Raw genomic sequence first — 18992 nt, forward strand, 5'->3', positions numbered from 1 at the left:
AGTAACTATTCCTAGACACCAGAATACTACAGCATAGTACAGACCCTTCTGCCCTCGATGTTGTGCCAACCCATATAGTCCTTAAAAAAAAAAGTACTAAACCCACACTACCCTGTAACCCTCTATTTTTCTTTCATCCATGTGCCTGTCCAAGAGGCTCTTAAATACCCCTAATGTTTTAGCCTCCACCACCATCCCTGGCAAGTCATTCCAGGCACCCATAACCCTCTGTGTAAAAAACTTACCCGATGTCTCCCCTAAATTTCCCTCCCTTAACTTTGTACATATGCCCTCAGGTTAATAAATAAGCTGGGTGGCTCACTGCTACCCACTAAATTCAAGGCCACACGATTACAGTCATAGACGAAGACTACAGGCTACTCTAAGTATGTGAAAGATTGTTTGAGCATTTTTTTTCAATCATCAATATAGAATTACTCTCAGAAAGAAAAGATTATCCAAACACACAAAAGCTTTTCACTGTCAGTTTTTTTTTTAGAAAAAATGATAGAAGCAATTTCCAATCCTCATCTTAAGTCACCAGAAATATTCCTAGTTTTTTTGCACATCTTAAGGAGATAAGGGGTATGATGGTACACAATGATATCACTGGTATTAGTACAAACAAGCCTTTCAAAGACCATCGTGAGTGATGGAAATGGGTAAGGCAGCCACAGGGTTCTGGAGAAGCTGTATATGCCAATCCCCTGTATGGTGGATGCAATAGATTGCAGAAGCATGATGAACTCCAACTATACCATCAACTTCAGAGGACGATGGAGACAGGAGGTCATCGACGACCTATGCTCCACTGGGAGCTAAGGGCCTAAGTAAGTAAGTAGCACAAATGTTTATAAGTTTCTTGAATTAAAAAGTCATGAAATTAAACATAATATTCATTTTATTTAACTTTTTGACATTTCTGTAATCCAAGGATACAAAATGCAACTTATTTTACACTTCAAAAGCATAAGTACTTTTTGTTCACTTACAATAAGTTGGATTAAGAAAAAAAACCTATCATAAACAGAAACCTATTACTGTAGAACACAGTTTCCAGAAATTCACAAAATAAATTCTACAGATTCTGTAGAATAGCTAAATTCAAAAGCTTTGTAATTTTAACATTATGGAGAGAATCAAAGCACAATAATGAACTACCATTAAAATCAATTTGCAGACGTGTAACATACATTTTACAGGATTCCTACAAAACCTTGTATCGTCCACGGTTAGTTGGCTGGTATGAATTTTGCTGCAATAAAAACAAATTTTTAAATTATAAGTTACTACACAAACATACAAATGGATTTAAGTTTAATATTCTATAAAAAGCACATCATTTTAACATTACAAGCAAAATCAAATCCCTATTGAAAGAAACTTAAACCCCTTGTTTGTGGTTGTTTTGAAATTGGCTGTTCATCCTTTTCAGAAAAAAACAAGAGCTCTAACTATAATTAAGAACCTGAGCAAAGTCTCCAAAATGTAACAGAACAATGTCAAATGTTTCACGATCAATTGTTCCAGATTATAATAGAACTGACAAATTCTAATGAAGGGTTGACAATCTGCAACGGTAAATGTATTTTCATTTCACTCGCTGCACTTTTCTACTCTTCCCTTTTATTTCTGGTTTCCAGCAAATGCAGTGTTCTAGTGTAGTTTCTTCATTCTCTCTACTATCTCTCATTCATTTCCTTATATTTATAACTTGCCCAGGTGGATTAGCTTCAATTAACAACCTTACACTTCTTTTTCCTCAGAAAATCTTAGCGAACTGTGTCATTTAGTCTTTGTCTCCAGTTTACCATAGTCAATGTCATCCTCCACCACTCTGCTTCTCTTTGAAACTTCACATATCTCTGCTTTTAAAAATTTTATTTAGAGATATTAGGATAGCAGGACCTTCCAGCCAAACGAGCCCACGCTGCTCAATTACACCCATATGACCAATTAGCCCACTAACCCATGCTTCTTTGGAATGTGGGAGGAAACCCACGCGGTGATGGGAAAACGTACAAACTCCTTACAGTGGCGCGAATTGAACTTGGGTCGTTGGCTCTGTAATAGCATGATGGTAACCACTATGCTATTGTGCTGACCCTAACTGTTTCTAATTGTCTCTCACTATATATTTGTAGTCTAATATTTCGAGCATTATCTGCATTTTCTGCTTTCTGATTTCCACCAACAGTAGTTTTATTTTGACTTTTTGGTACTTGGTCTATTGATTATGTATTATGGCCACATATCCCCCAAGAAAAATACTCTCCACCCAAAAAACATACTGCATCATGAATACCCAGACTTGGATCCACTGGCTGTCCAAATCTTGCCCACCACAACTATACTGGCTGCGGAGGGACTTCAGAACCAGGGAACAGCCACTATTAAATGTCTTTCATTAATTTAGTCCTCCTGATCTTCCTTCAGTATCAAGGTAATGTTTAACAATAGAAACAGATCATTATTAATGTTCAAGAATAAAACACCTCTTCATGAGACTTAGAAGAGGGTAGGAGAAACTCCTTTACTTGCAGTTGTGATATTGTGAAATTCACTTCCAGGTTAATGTTCAGACAATAAATTAGGCCAGCATTTAAGATTAGGTTAAGGAAAAGGAATTCAAAGGACAAGTGATACACAAGTAAGAAAAAGTATTTGATCTTGTGGAGAATAAACATATTACTTTCTCTATCCTTATGCCCGTTTGATCACAAAATGGTAATATATTCCCTGTTAAGGAAACTGAAACACGATATTAATTCACTTAAAAATTATAGTCAAAGATATGCTTTAGAAAACAGCACTTCTAACCAATCAAAAGATTATTTTATCTTGTGATTCTTATTAAAGGCAGTTGGACAGGATAGAATATATACATATTAAAAAAATTCCATTAAGGATCTTACCAGTCTGATGAGTTCTTCTTTAATAAGTCGTGTAATCTCAGCCTTTGCTTTCTGAACAGCCAACTCACTTGCACCTGATAAATAGCAAGTTGAAAAAAAGGTATGTTAATAGGTGGGAGTGTGATCAGCATTGAAATTAAATAATACAAGGAATAGCCTAAACCACCATTAAAAAGAGATTTTTATTTGGATCAGGCCACCTTTGGGCAACAAAGTCAGCGCCAGATGATCATGAAAAGCCAAGACCTAACTTAGCACATTGGTCAGTATGAATTCTGATAGCATTATTGAGAGTCTGGGATTACATATAAATCAGACAGAAGAGAGTGGGAAATCTGCATCCATGAAAGATGCTAGTGGGCTTTTTTTTTTGTTTCCATAGTCTGATTGTTCCATGGTCACCGTTAATGATGCAGAAGGGTTACAGGTATTGTGCACTGGGTAGTAGACTGCAATGCATGAGATGAGGAAGCCAAGGTTACAATTAGATCAGCATTGTGGAACAGGCTTAAGGGACTCACTCCTGCCCCAATTCATATTTTTCTATCATGGGACATCACTGTACTTGGTTTATTTCTCTGCCCGCTCCATATTTCTCTTAGTTCCTTTGATTCAAAAATATTCAACCAATCTCAACCTTCTTGTAATGCCTATGTATCCACAATATGCCGAAGTAGAAAAATAAATAAGTTAAATCCATCTGAATAAATTTCTCCTCATTACAACTTTAAATGGCTTTCTCACCCTAAGACTATGTTCCCCAAGTCTGTCCAGAGAAAAAAAGTGTATGCCTTAATGCTCTTTCAGAATCTTTTGAATCAGAACCTGCTGCCAGCATGCATTGCAGATTAAGATTCAAAGTTGGAGCTTTCCTTTCTTGAATCTGCATGTATTGACTACTGCGCCCTGATCCACAGGGAAATGGAGCAGAATCCTAAGCAACATTCTGCTGTCTAGTGGGTCCCTCCACCAAACAAATCAAAGAACGAGACATCTTGGAAAGCCATGCTCCAAGTAGCTTGAATCCTTTGACTTAGCCTGACATTCAGAATTAAATAGTTTGAAAAATTAACAATACAGAAATAATCAAATCTCAAGTTACCTCAAATTTGTAGATTTGTAAATTATTCTTTCAGCCATTCCATTCCATACCAAAAAGCTGTTCCTATCTATATTTTCAATGGATGTATTTCCCACTATCCCTGTTGTAAAACTGTAGCACGTTTGAATTCTGTCATTGGATTATAGTAGAGGAATCATTAGCAAAGAGTGTTCAACAGGTTCTGGCCCTGGGTTTCAATGAGATTAGTATCTAGTCCTCTAAAATGCAGTCAATATAGGTAATTTTAAACAACAACTATTCTTAGGATAAATCCCTTGTCTCCAGGAACTACCCTTGAGAAACTCACTGTATTTTGCTTTTATAAAACACAATAATGAGGTTCTGCCTAAACTTCAGGAGGATGATATGCATTTTAAATCAAATTCCACATTTTGAAGGGAACAGAAACTCTTGCAGTCATTGAACTTTAAGCCTAAACCAATAATTCCTCAAATATATACATCTTTGCTTACTTTCAATAGCAAGATATATTTTTCTTTCTCCCTCTTTGGGCTCTTTTCCTGGAGGAAAGTAAGTGCCTCTAATAGTGATGGCAGCTTCTGAATATTCACTGATTCTCTGAAGAGCTTCTTTGGAGGTGACCTTCCACCTGGCCGTCTGAAAGAGATCCATTGCAAAGTGATTAGTTACTCAATAATCTGTTTACATTGTTTTATTATGCAATCAGCTGCTATAACAGGCATTGTTATAGCTTATTATGCTAGCAATCATGATCTATGCATTTATTTCCATGGATTTTTTTTAAACAAGCCTTGTAAATTATTTAAAGTTATCGATAAAAACAAAAAAAACTCAAAATACATATAAAAATTACATTTAGTTTATAAGCACGGATTCTGCAGATGCTGGAAATCCAGAGCACCACCCACAAAATGTTGGAGGAACTCAGTAGCTCAGGGAGCAAGTATGTACCTATGCACAATGTGCAAATTTAGTTGATATTAATGTTGAAGTCCTTCAGAATTCACTAATTTCTTTCTTTTATAAAATTCTGAAGCAACTGGCAAGTAGCTAACCATGGCAAAAAAATCAAGTTTTGAGATTATGGCAAGTAACTTTTAAGTGATTGTTCTTGCACCCTGTTAGTGATTGTTATCAATGAAGACAATGAGTACATGAAAGTAGATGGTAAAAAGTACAAGTGGTCAGAGATAGCTGTGTTGGTGGCCTTTGGAGCATGTCACCTGACATCTCTTTATAATACGCTTTGGTACGATAAACTAATGGGCAATTAGATAATCACATCAAAATAATAATATTCATGCATTAATTGAAGATGTGAATAACTTCTAATAAATTACATCGATGGGTGTTACTGCAGCATCCAAACTGGTGTTGGTAAAAAGTCTAGTTTCAACTTTAAACATCATCCACCCAAATATCACTCACCTGTGGAAAATCATTTATCTCAAGCTCTTCCTCATATCTTTTGAATGATTCAGTTTGTGCGTTTTCTGGTTTCTCGTCTTCTTGCTTTTCTGCTGGCACATAGTTGAGTTTGGCATTGATCTTTTCAGCTTTCTGCTCTGCAATTGTTTTTGCAGATACTGTTGGAGCTTGGATGGTGCGTCCCCTCATTATAGCATTTGTAGCCTGTTGCATTACATCCTGAATTTAAAGGAGAAAAATAGGGAAATGTATTAAACTGTAACATTAAAAATACAGCCTATCACTAGAATGCTGCATGTTTATACGTAGAAGGGCACTTATCATAAGCCACTATACAAGTTTACACATTTGATTTGTCAAATTCTCAAACTCAGCAGTGCCACTATTATGCACATGCTTCTGCAATTTAACCAACACGATAATGAAACACTTTCCTGTCCCTCTCTATATGCCAATTGAGGTGAACAGGTATCATGACGTTGTCTGGAGATTCCACTTACACCGGTTCTGTTTTTGTTTTGTCTGTCCTATAACGGTAGATCTGATTTGCACAGCTCCAAACCGGTGCATAATTTTTCATGTAAATCTCTAAGAACATACTGTAGGTACACTGCACAGTCATGCAATTATATATGATCTAGTGTGATGATTAACCTAAAATTTAAAAATTACCTGAAATCCTGGCTGCAGTCGTGTACTTCTAAAGATCTTAAAACATTTGTTAAAATAGACAATAAGCACAATTCAAAGATGCCATTAGACAGCAAAACGACATCATAAGTAAAAACTCCTGAAATCTTAAACTAGCAATTAGGGTAGTGACATGCTTTCAAATGGATGCAAAAGGTTCCATCATTATCAATAATACATTAATTATTATGTATTTTCTCTTACATTTTTTTTCATATACAGTGGATTCTGGTGAATTAGACCATCAGTTAATAGGGACAGCCACTTATGTGGGACACTATGCCACTTAATTGGGGGAGGAGACTTGCCAAACAGTTTCTAACCAGCATCAATCATGTAAAATGCATGGCCATTAAAACACCACACCATGCTTAGAGCGTCACTTTTTAAAAAGCTTCAGTTGTGTGTGTTTGTGTTCAAAAAGCCGTGACCTTTGTCGCTGATGGTTGGTGAGAAATAACTAGTAAGACAATTCAGAACTGTTTAGCTCACTGTGGTTTTAAGCATTCAGGCTTAGAGACGCCAGAAACAGCTGGAAGTGAAAGTGAAATGATTTTGCTATTTCAACAAGTTAGGAATTATATCTTGACTGTTAAAATGAAAATGAAGATTTTGGACAATCCAATCGTCTAAAGCATTGTATGAAGGCAGTTCATAAATTGTTATGAAGTTACATGGAAGTTTGCCCTATTTTAAATCGTTTAACAATTTCCATGAACCTTCGGCTAATTGGGCCAAAATGTACTTTTCCCAATGTGCTCCAATTAATTGGAATCCACTGTATTCCCCATCTCAACTTATCTTAAATCATCTTGTTTAATTAAAATATGGTTATCTTAAAACAGTTTAAAACAATTAATGTTTCACTGATTTACATTAGACATCTATTACCTGTGCTTCTGCACCAAGATTCTTCTGAGCATTGATCTTCAACGCCAGCCTCTTGGCAATCTCCAGTTTCTCTGCATTGCCAGCAGATGGCACTGGCGTGTTAGAAGCTCCTGGCATTGCCATATCTTTCACACGCTTCTTGGAATTGAACATGCTCTCAATTTGTTCATCAATCTGGAAAATATAACCAAACGTTACAGCATATCACAATGCTTTAAAATCTCAAAATAACAAGCAATTCAAATGTTGTAAGTGATCTTAACAAAAAAAAAGGAAAGTTGAAACCCATAACTTAGCAATGCACATAGCATCCTTTGCCAGAATTCCCAGTTAGCCTTAAGCACTTACATCAACTGCCGTGTCCTCATCATCAGAATCCTGCAGACCTAGAGCTGCTTTCTGTAGTTTCTTTCTTTCATTGGCCAGGACTTGTTCAGTCTCATCAAACTTAAAGCCTTTCCCAGAAAAACCACTAGACTTCTTTATAGTTTTTCCTTCCTTAAAGACACATTAAAAATAATGGTTAACAAGATCTAGTTGTTGCTTCTTATTTCAGTTATTAAAAAACTTGTGTAAATATTTGAATGTTAATACACTACAGTATTTTCATAAAAAGACAAAAAGAAATTTCTGAAATGCTCCTTTGCCGCTGTCGTTACTGCGCGGTCCGGAATCTTCCGGAGGGAAGGCCTCAAAATCCCTGGCTTTGCCTGCTGTTGGCAACCGAGATTGAGGTTGAATCGTTTGGACAGAGATGGCGCTCAGTACTTGGTGTCGGAGAGCTGAATCCGAGGCTCGAAGTCTTTGGATGACTCAGAGTCGGACTGTGGTCGGCATGGCAGGAAGAGTTTTTCTTCCTTCTCCCGTCTGCGTGAGATGTGGGACATTTGAGAGACTTTGAACTTTTTACTGTGCTCATGAACTTCTTTATCAAGTTATGATATTGTTGCACTGTTGTAACTATATGTTATAATTATGTGGTTTTATTAGTTTCTTCAGCCTTGGTCTGTCCTGTGTTTTGTGATATCACACCGGAGGAAATATTGTATCATTTCTTAATGCATGCATTACTAAATGACAATAAAAGAGGACTGCGTGCCTTCATAGTCTAAACGATTCTTGAATTTATTGCAATTACTACTTACTGCCTTTTGTTGCTCTTTGAAGTCATTCCACAATTTTTCCAACTCAGATGGAACACAATTTCCTGATAATTCTAACGCTTTAATTATATCACCTGCATAGCGGGCTTGCTCCTCTGTAATAAATGTATATGCATACCCCTACGAAAGAAAAAAAGCAAACAAGTTAACAGAATTCCATTTAATTAAAAAGTAACACATAACAATTCAATGATCCGAGATTATTCTTCTTTGTATACCCACTTTGTTACCAGCTCTTCCAGTACGCCCCACTCGATGTACATAATCTTCATAGTGATTCGGACAACTGTAGTTGACAACAAGAATCAGGTGTTTAACATCCAGTCCTCGTGCTGCTACTGAAGTGGCCACAAGCAATCGGCACACACCGGTCTTAAAATCATTGATTATACTATCACGATCATATTGATCAATACCTGAAACAAAACATAAACGAAGTCTTTTTGTCTGTTCAAACAACCCAGGAATGCATTAATTTTTTTTGAGATCCTTAAAGTCTGAAAACTGACAATGTACAGTATTAACACTCTATTTTTGCCCAGGATGGCACCAAGGATTTCAAAATTTCAGCCAAGAGCTGGGAAACACATAAAAGTGAGTGCTGCCTCATTAGATGATGAAATGCAGGGGCAGGGTGGAAGGTGTAACTACTGACTGGACACCAGGACCTCTGTGAAGAAGTGCTAGTAAGTCACCACATTAAAACTGATTTTGTGTTGGAAGATTTGGCCCGTTAGCATTGTGCTTTTCAGTAAATACTGTAGATTTAGGAATGCACAGTATATGCAGTATCGCATGTAGTCAGACAATTTATCTTTAGTGGAATCATTGAGCTGTTATAACCAGTCCATTTGATGATTAGTGCTCAATTATTTCACATCACTTTAGGGAGAATAATCCCTAGCCCCTTATTCATCATCTAGATGACACACATGGGTGGTGATCAATAGGTCAGCCACTCATATTGCTGATTTTTCTTCCAAGTAACTTGTTCTAGTGTCAAAATATAGCATTTACCAATTGTTCCCTTCTGCATCTGAAGAATGGTAACTCTAATGAGGTTCAAAGTTACTCACTAATACTCTCAGTGCCAAACACCACACTATAAAACCATCTACACAAGGAAAGGAGAAATGAAAAAGTCCTAAGAGTAAATAACGATATATTATCAGGTAACTGAATATACATACCTCCATGTAATGACATACAAGAGTAGGATGCTCTCAATAAATCCTTCAATAAACCATCAGCATGCTCTTGCTTGTCCACAAACACTATCACAGAACCATTTTGTTGATAATGGCCCAAAAGTTCCAACAACTTCAAGAACTTATTGTCTTCTTCTATGACAACCTACAATAAAAATTGAATCGTAAATCGTTTATAGTCTTGAATTAGAAACTGCAATAATTGACTACACTATCCTTTTCCATTGTCCTACTCAGTGGTAATGCACCCATGGAAATATCTTAGTTCTCTCTTCATTTTCTTCTATGTGGCGATTCTTGGTAATATCATCTAAAGACAAGGATACAATAAAGACATCCAGCTCTACATTCCAACTAATTGTCTCAATCAGTCCAACTTAAAGTAGTGGTATACTCATTGGTAAGATCTATTTATCTCTTTAACAAAACCATTACCAATTCTGATACATTCTTCATTATTTTAGCTCCATTAAGTCTCATGCACTGAGGAATAGGTAGTTCAAAATTCAAATTGACTTTGTTAGATCTACCTCAACATCATTTGCTTTCAGTATCTTCAAAGCCTTCAATCCCCTAAGTGCCCAGGAAACTAATGACTGAGAAAAGGTAAAAGCATTTAGCTAAATGCTCTTTTGCTACCAGGAAAGGTTTAAACTAGATTGGCAGGGGTTGGGACTCAAGAGAGCAAAATCAATGAGAAGACAGGGGTACGTGCGGCAATCCAATCATGAACTAGCAATGAACGCCACATTTACAGTAAAAGGACAGACAGGACTACTGCTTTAAGTTGCATGTATTTCAATGCACATAGCTTAACAGGCAAGGTAAACAAACTGCGGACGTGTATTCTCTCTAGGGACTGGGATACTGTGGCCATAAAAGAAACGTAGCTGAGAAAAGGGCAGAACTAGCAGCTCAATGTTCTGGGTGTGACAAAGGAACATGAAGGAGTGGAGGAAGAACATAACAGTAGTGCTTAGAGAGACTATTCTTGAGATCATCTAACAAAGCCATTTGAGTAAAACTTAGAAATAGAGGATGGTTACCTTGGTAGGGCTATATTATGGACACTCCAATAGTGAGTGGGAGATGTGTCGAGAAGTGGTGATTTTAGAGAATAGTAAAGTAGAGCTAATGGGTGGTATAAGCTTTCCCAGTATAAAGGGGACCACCCAGAGTGCAAAAGGGCCTGGATGGAGTGGAATTTGTGTGGTCTTTCAAGACAGCTTCCTCAAGTAATATACATAGGATCCTACTTCATAATTCAAGAATCTATAATATTTTTGAAGAAAATAACCAAAGCATCTACTATTTCTAAACCCACTACTTAATTATTTCCAGATGACTCTATAATTGCTTGTCTTCTTCCTGTCTTCACGTCAAGGGTTCAATTCTCCTGCCAAACCAATTTGAACAAGCCCCAATAGTATTAGCATAACAACCCTCACCCCACGAGCACCCCACTATCCAAAACATTTGCTGCAGAGCAAGTTTGTACCGGTCCAACCATGACCAGAGATGGGAAAAATCTGAACCCCTCTTCATGCACTCTCTCTCACTCCCCCCCCGCCCCCCCCCCCCAGTGTGCTCTGTCCTATTTCTATAATTATCAGCAAGTGGTAAAGTGGTATCTGGAATAATCATGAGGACCTTCACCCACCATGATGCCAGTCTAAACTATTCCAATCTCTCTGCATGCACCTGTACCCTCTATTGCTTGTTTTTCCATGCATCCTTCTAAATGCCTCTTAAATGTTGCTATCGTATTTGCTTAAACCAGTTCCTCTGATTGTGCATTCCAAACACCAACCACTGTAAAAACAAACCTGTCTTGCAAATCTCCTTTAATCTTTTCCCTCTCATATTAAACCTGCGACCTATAGTCTTTGATACTCCTGGGGAAAAGACTGACTTTCAGAATCAGAATCAGGTTTATTATCACCGGCGTGTGTCGTGAAATTTGTTAACTTAGCAGCAGCAATTCAATGTAATACATAATATAGAAGAAGAATAAATAAATAAATAAATTACAGAATACGTATATTGAATAGATTAAAAATCATGCATAAGACAGAAATAATATATATTAAAAATTTGAGGTAGTGTTCACAGGTTCAATGTCCATTTAGGAATCAGACAGCAGAAGGAAAAAGCTGTTCCTGAATCGCTGAGTATGTGCCTTCAGGCTTTTGTACCTCCTACCTGATGGCAACAGTGAGAAAAGGGCATGCCCTGGGCGCTGGAGGTCCTTAATAATGGATGCTGCCTTTCTTAAGACACCGCTCGTTGAAGATGTCCTGGGGACTTTGTAGGCCAGTACCCAAGATGGAGTCGACTAAATTTACAACCCTCTGCAGCTTCTTTCAGTCCTGTGCAGTAGCCCCCCCCCGCCCCCCCATACCAGACAGTGATGCAGCCTGTCAGAATGCTCTCCATAATACATCTGTAGATGTTTTTGAGTGTATTTGTTGACATACCAAATGAAGTATAGTCGCTGTCTTGCCTTCTTTATAACTACATTGATATGTTGGGACCAGATTAGATCCTCAGAGATCTTGACACCCAGGAACTTGAAACTGCTCACCCTCTCCACTTCTGATCCCTCTATGAGGATTGGTGTGTGATCCTTCATCTTATCCTTCCCGAAGTCCACAATCAGCTCTTTCGTCTTACTGACACTGAGTGCCAGGTTGTTGCTGCGACACCACTCCACTAGTTGGCCTATCTCGCCCCCTCTTCACCAATGGTTGTATCATCACCAAATTTATGGATGGTATTTGAGCTATGCCTAGCCACACAGTTATGGGTATAGAGAGAGTAGAGCAGTGGGCTAAGCACACACCCGAGGTACGCCAGTGTTGATTATCATCGAGGAGGAGATGTTATCACCAATCCGCACAGACTGTGGTCTTCTGGTTAGGAAGTCAAGGATCCAATTGCAGAGGATGGTACAGAGGCCCAGGTTCTGTAACTTCTCAAGCAGGATTGTGGGAATGATGGTATTAAATGCTGAGCTATATTTGATGAACAGCATCCTGACATAGGTATCTGTAAGTCCAGATGGTCTAAGGCCGTGTGAAGGGCCATCGAGATTGAATCTGCTGTTGACCTATTGTGGCGATAGGCAACTTTCTTGCCCATCTAGGCTTCTCATAATTTTATATACTTCTGACGTCACCTCCTCAGCCTTCAACAAGCCAGAGTAAACGACCCATCACCCCTCAATGGGACCATGTTGTTGCAGGGAAACAAGCACAGGGCTCCCACTGTTTCACCGATATTGGTGTGTTGCGATGATTTTATATGTTCATACGAGGAAAATATGCGCTGTGTGTTTAATATCCAAACGTTACTTAAAATGTTATGATGCTACTGACTTATAAATGACTTATAATTGACTTATCACTATATTCATGGGAGGAAAATAATGCGCTGTGTGTTTAATATTAAATGTGTTAGATAAACCCTTTTAGAAACGAAATTGAGTGTATTATTAGCCACTTATAAGTGACATATATATTACCTATGTTCCGGTCGTGATTAACACCGTGCGCCCCCCCCCCCCCCCCCGCCCCCGACCACGTCGGCCGGTCCGCAAGAATATTGTCAATATTAAACCGGTCCACGGTGCAAAAAAGGTTGGGGACCCCTGACTTAGAATACTTATCTTGATACGGAGAGACAGTTTCACAGGTAAACCTTGGTACTGAAGGATAACTTAGAATACACCACTCTAAGTGGCTGGGAACATGAATTACCGCACTAGCTGAAGCAACACTCTGGCAACGAGTGGATGCAAAGCCGGGGTTTTTATGCTGCAGGTTTAGATGAGAATCAGGTGCCGCAATCAAGGAGCCCAGAACACAGGGAAAAGGGAATTAGGATAATAAGAGGAATTAACAGTCAGGATCGTGACACAGAATAAACTCCAGCTGTCATTTCTTGCCTCAAATAGTCCATCTTCTGCCATATCCTTTCACAATCTTTCTTGCTGTCCTCAGTGCCACCAATTTTCCAGTCATGTGCAAATTTAGGATTATTATCTTTTGAGTTTCAGCTTAGCAAAAGAGCAACATTTAGAATAATCAAAAATAAATACTGGCCACAATGACACCAAATAAAAATTCCTAGCATTGGTTAAGGATTTCTACATGCTAGACAAAAACAATTAATCAGTGGCAATAAATTGCCCAGCATAATGAGTAGTTTGTGTTATTATTAAGCACTTACCACATGTTGCTCAACATCAGAACAAACCACGCTTCTACTACCCACTTGCACTTCAATAGGTTTTGTAAGTATTCGTCTTGCCAAGGCCTCCATTGCCCTGGGGAATGTAGCAGAAAACATAACAGTTTGTCGGTCTGGTCGAATGTTTTCCACTATTCGCATTACCTGTTAACATACAAATAAAAAGCATTAACCAAAGTAGCTGTCATCTTTAGTAACAGAGTTAACTCATATTTCAGAAATCAGAACTTCTACCAACCGGCTAATTAGATCAGCAATGCAGTTCAAGACAAACTGGTTCTTTTCATTAAAAGAAATTACAAAACTACACATAACCCTTGGATGCAAGTTCAAGTTACAAGGATGCTGCCTGGATTGGGGAGCACGCCTTATGAGAATAGGCTGAGTGAACTCTGCCTTTTTTCCTTGGAGCGACGGAGGATGAGAGGTGACCTGATGGAGGTGTATAAGATGATGAGAGGCATTGATTGTGTGGATAGTCAGAGGCTTTTTCCCAGGGCTGAAATGGCTAGCACCAGAGAACACAGTTTTAAGGTGCTTAGAAATAGGTACAAAGGAAATATCAGGGGTAAGTTTTTTTTACGCAGTGGTGAGTGCATGGAATGGGCTGCCGGTGACGGTGGTGAAGGCGGATACGATAAGGTTTTTAAGAGACTCCTGGACAGCTATATGGAGCTCAGAAAACAGAGGGCCATTGGTAACCCTAGGTAATTTCTCAGGTAAGGGCATGCTCGGCACAGCTTTGTGGGCCGAAGGGCCTGTATTGTGCTGTAGGTTTTCTATGTTTAGAACTAATCAATTAACCATACATGAATAAAGTAAAATGAAACTGTTGCTCCAGAGCCAAGTTGTATAACACACTACGAACAGCACACAGCACACTGCACACAGCATATATGGTTATGATTTCAGTAAAAAAAAAATCACAAAGAAAAAAACAATATAGCCCTGAGAGGCATGACTTCAGATTGTCCTGGTCCAGTTTGTTCTTCCACCAAGCAAGGACTAGAGAGCAGCACTGATGGAAGGAACAACAGAGTAGCACGAGATCCAGCCTACCCAACAGAGGGCTCCCTTCTCCCCTACCCTAGGCGTATACAACAGCTGACATTGCAGCCGATGCCTAGTCCGCTCCACAACCGAGGCAACACAGCTCCCCTACTGTTGGTCTTGTTAATAAATCAGCGAACTGGACTTGCAGTGTTCTACTTTACCAATTTTCAACAGGATCTTGCTACCACAATAAAAATGTCCAAGACAATCACTCACTCAGCTTGTTGCACTGCGCACCATCTCAGCACAACAGTATGCAACAAGTCCAGAAAACAACACAACGGTATGCAATAAATTTAACTCATTCACTATCCAGCAGCTCCAGCATCCAGCAACAGTGTGGCCGTAAAAAAAGACGTACAAGATAAACAAATACACCTTTGGTTGGATGCAGACTGGCCACTGCATCTGATCTTACAGGTAGCATGAGAAAGGCCTCATGCAAGGGGTAGAAGGAAAAAGGCAGGGAGGGAGTAGGACAGTAGCAGCAATCAGTAAATGTACGAACAATGGCTAGCGACAGAAAGTAATTTTACTTAACATCTAATACAGTGGATTTCAGTTTAACTGGAACACATCGGAACCAGTGCATTTTGGCCCAATTAGGCAGCTGACCCAATCAGCCATAAGACCATAACATCTAGCAGGTGAATTAGGCCATTCGGCCCATCTAGTCTGCTCCGTCATTCATCTATGGCTAAGTTATTATCCTTCTCAATCCCATTCTCTTGTCTCCTCTCTGTAGTATTTGACATCCTGACTATTCAGGAACCTATCGACCTCCAAATTAAATATTCTCAATGACTTGGCGTCCACTGCCATCCATGATAATGAAATCGGCAGATTCACTATTTCCTGGTTAAAGAAATTACTCACTACTACTACTACGTCGACTCAGGCATGGGGGCCAGCGTTGGGCATGATGATGGACTCTCCACTTCTTCCTCTCCCTCATCAGTGTGTTCAGTTTATCTACATTAGCCGCACCGCTATCTTCTAGGAGCATGTTGACCATAGTCTTGGGAGGGCGCCCAGGGTTCATCCCCCCATGCTTGGGCTCCCATATGATGACTAGGCTGGCAGGTAGCTCGGGGTGGTGTAGACAGTGCCCCGCTAATTGCAGTCTTCTTGCCTTGATATTAGCGGTGAGCATCGGTAGGTTGTTATAGAGCTCGACGTTCATCGTGTGCTGTTTCCAACTCATGTCAAGAGCCATCCAGAGCATTCGTGTATAGCAACCATGGCTCTCGCATAGTCTTGGTGAGTGTCCACGTCTTGCATCCGTACGTGAAAATGGACTCTATGACTGCTATGAAGATCCTCTTTTTAAGCCCTCTGGTCAGGTTCGACTCCCAGATTTCCTTCATGTCGTTCATAGCCCTCACGCCAGCACCTTCTGTATCTTTATGTCCTTCTCCAAATTCATCATTCTCGACCCGAGGTACCTCATCTCTGTTCTAAATGGACGTTCTTCTATTCTGAGCTTTGCCCTGAGGTTCTAAATAAGCTCCTCTAAATCCACTCTTTCTATGCCTTTCAATATTAGATAGGTTTCAATAAGATTTCCCCCCTCATTCTTCTAAACTCCAGCGAGTACAAGTCCAGAGGCATCAAAACCCTTTCATTCCCAGAACCATTCTTGCAAACCTCCTCTGAATCCTCTCCAATGCCAGCACATCAAAAATGCTCACAATACTCCAGGTGCGGTCTGACCAGTGCCCTATAAAACCTCAGGCACATACCTTCAAGGTCGGCAAAGGTGTGGCAAGTGAAGGAGTGAGTGCGGGGATTGGCTGAGAAGGTAAGCTCTTGAGTCTTTTTTTCTGTTGTTTTCAGGATTGGGTGATTTAAAAACCGGTCGGGACCAGCCTGCATCACATACCTTCAAGGTCGGCAAAGGTGCGGCAAAGGAAAAGAATTAGTCAATTTATCAGCCAATAAAAGCAAGGTTTGCTCTAGGGGAGCAGCTTTGTCAAGGGAAGGGCCTTGTGAGAAAAGTGCGAGTCTTTGGCGAGGAGGCTGAGGGAGGAGACTATGCCACATTTGGAGAGGGTGAGAAGTGGAGAATAAGTGACAGGTAAACTGATTCAGTGTGATGCTTGCATGACGTGGGAGGTCAGGGACACTGATGGTGCCTCTGGCTGCTACAACTGTGAAAAGTGTGTCCAGGTTCAGCTCCTGAAGGACCGCGTTGGGGCACTGGAAAAGCAACTGGATGACCTCAGGTTCATCCGGGAAACCGAGAGTTTTCTGGACAGGACCTACAGCGAGATCATTACACCAAAGGCACCGGGGGGGGGGGGGGGGGGCGACGATGAGGAAGGGATGGATGCTTGGAGGACAGGAGACCCCAGGGAATATACCTCTTGGAAACAGGTTCACCTGCTTGGAAGCTGTTGGGACAGAAGACACTGCCAGTCTGAGAGGCAGATAGGTCTGCCAGTCAAAAATTAGCGCTGAAGCAATACCGAGAAGACAGACATCAGGCAGAGCCATGGTAGTAGGGGATTCTATAGTGAGAGGTACAGAAAGGGGTTTCTGCGGCAACAGGCGGGATTTAAGGATGGTGTGTTGCCTCCCTGGTGCCAGGATCAAGGACATCACGGACCGATTGCAGGACATCCTCAAGGGTGAAGGTGAACAGCCGGAAGTGATAGTGCATGTTGGCACAAATGACGTCGGGAAGAAGAGGAAAGAAATTCTGCAGCGTTACTTCAGAGAACTCGGAAGGCGCTGAAAAGCAGGACCTCCAGGGTGGTTATCTCCGGTTTGCTTCCAGTTCCTCGTGCTGGTGAGGGCAGGTACAGAGAGACAGGGGATCTGAATGTATGGCTGAGGAGCTGGTGCGGGAAGCAGGGATTTAGATTCCTAGACCACTGGGATCTGTTTTGGGGTAAGAATGAATTGTACAAAAGGGACGGGTTGCACCTTAACAGGCGGGGAACCAGTATTCTGGCAGGCAGGTTTGCCACTGCTACGCAGGTGTGTTTACACTAAGTAGTGGGAGGGAGGAGAGGAAATATAAGGATGGAGTTAAAGGGAAAGGGAGAATAAGGAAAATTAAGAAAGACAACAGAATTAACGGGGCAGAAAGCTCAGGAAGGGATCGGAGAGTATGGCCAAGTGCAATAGAAATTGATGTGAAAGGTGAGGGGAGTAATGAATTACAAGTATTATATATGAATGCACGGAGTACAAGAAATAAAGTGGATGAGCTTGAGGCTCAGTTGGAAATTGGCAAGTATATGTTGTAGGAATAACAGAGACATGGCTGCAAAAGGACCAGGGCTGGGAAATGAATATTCAAGGATATATGTCCTATCGAAAGGACAGACAGGTGGGCAGAAGGGGTGGGGTGGCTCTGTGGGTGAGGAATGAAATTCAGTCCCTTGTGAGGGGCGACATAGAATCAGGAGATGTAGAGTTAGTATTGATAGAACTGAGAAATTGTAAGGGCAAAAAGACCCCGATGGGAGTTATCTACAGGCCCCCAAACAGTAGCCTGGATATAGGGTGCAAGTTGAATCAGGAGTTAAAATTGGCATGTCGCAAAGGTAATGCTACAGTTGTTATGAGGGATTTCAACATGCAGGTAGACTGGGAAAATCAGGTTGGTTCTGGACCACAAGAAAGGGAGTTTGTGGAGTGTCTCCGAGATGGATTCTTAGAGCAGCTTGTACTGGAGCCTACGAGGGAGAAGGCAATTCTGGATTTAGTGTTGTGTAATGAACCAGATTTGATAAGGGAACTCGAGGTAAAGGAGCCATTAGGAGGTAGTGACCATAATATGATAAGTTTTAATCTACAATTTGAGAGGGAGAAGGGAAAATCGGAAGTGTCAGTATTACAGTTGAACAAAGGGGACTATGGAGCGATGAGGGAGGAGCTGGCCAAAGTTGACTGGAAAGATACCCTAGCAGGGATGACAGTGGAACAACAATGGCAGGTATTTCTGGGAATAACACAGAAGGTGCAGGATCAGTTCATTCTAAAGGGGAAGAAAGATTCTAAAGGGAGTAAGGGGCAACCGTGGCTGACAAGGGAAGTCAAGGACAGTATAAAAATAAAAGAGAAGTATAACTTGATAACGAAGTATAACAAAGATGAGCGGGAAGCCAGAGGATTGGGAAACTTTTAAAGAGCAACAGAGGATAACTAAAAACGCAATACGGAAAGAAAAGATGAGATACGAAGGTAAGCTAGCCAAGAATATAAAGGAGGATAGTAAAAGCTTCTTTAGGTATGGGAAGAGGAAAAAATTAGTTAAGACCAAAGTTGGGCCCCCTTGAAGACAGAAACGGGTGAATTT

At 40.3% G+C, this 18992-nt stretch overlaps 1 protein-coding gene across 3 annotated transcripts in view; it reads right to left on the reverse strand.

Moving 5' to 3' along the window:
- Positions 1–935: 935 nt before the first annotated feature.
- The window catches only part of ddx46 (DEAD (Asp-Glu-Ala-Asp) box polypeptide 46), a 59166-nt gene continuing 41109 nt past the window's right edge, over positions 936–18992 (reverse strand). For 2 of the 3 annotated variants that reach the window (XM_072263916.1, XM_072263914.1), the window contains 10 exons: positions 13610–13774; positions 9362–9524; positions 8394–8587; positions 8154–8291; positions 7357–7506; positions 7009–7182; positions 5428–5646; positions 4491–4635; positions 2916–2989; positions 937–1255 (listed from right to left, as the gene is read on the reverse strand). In XM_072263916.1, the coding sequence (XP_072120017.1) occupies positions 1208–1255; positions 2916–2989; positions 4491–4635; positions 5428–5646; positions 7009–7182; positions 7357–7506; positions 8154–8291; positions 8394–8587; positions 9362–9524; positions 13610–13774 (1470 nt within the window). In that variant the 3' untranslated portion in view covers positions 937–1207. Of the gene's footprint in view, positions 1256–2915; positions 2990–4490; positions 4636–5427; positions 5647–7008; positions 7183–7356; positions 7507–8153; positions 8292–8393; positions 8588–9361; positions 9525–13609; positions 13775–18992 lie in introns of all 3 variants that reach the window. The other variant, XM_072263915.1, reaches the window with a different exon arrangement.

The sequence above is a fragment of the Mobula birostris genome, chromosome 7 (genome assembly GCF_030028105.1).
Source record: "Mobula birostris isolate sMobBir1 chromosome 7, sMobBir1.hap1, whole genome shotgun sequence".
In the NCBI taxonomy this organism is placed as follows: domain Eukaryota; kingdom Metazoa; phylum Chordata; class Chondrichthyes; order Myliobatiformes; family Myliobatidae; genus Mobula; species Mobula birostris.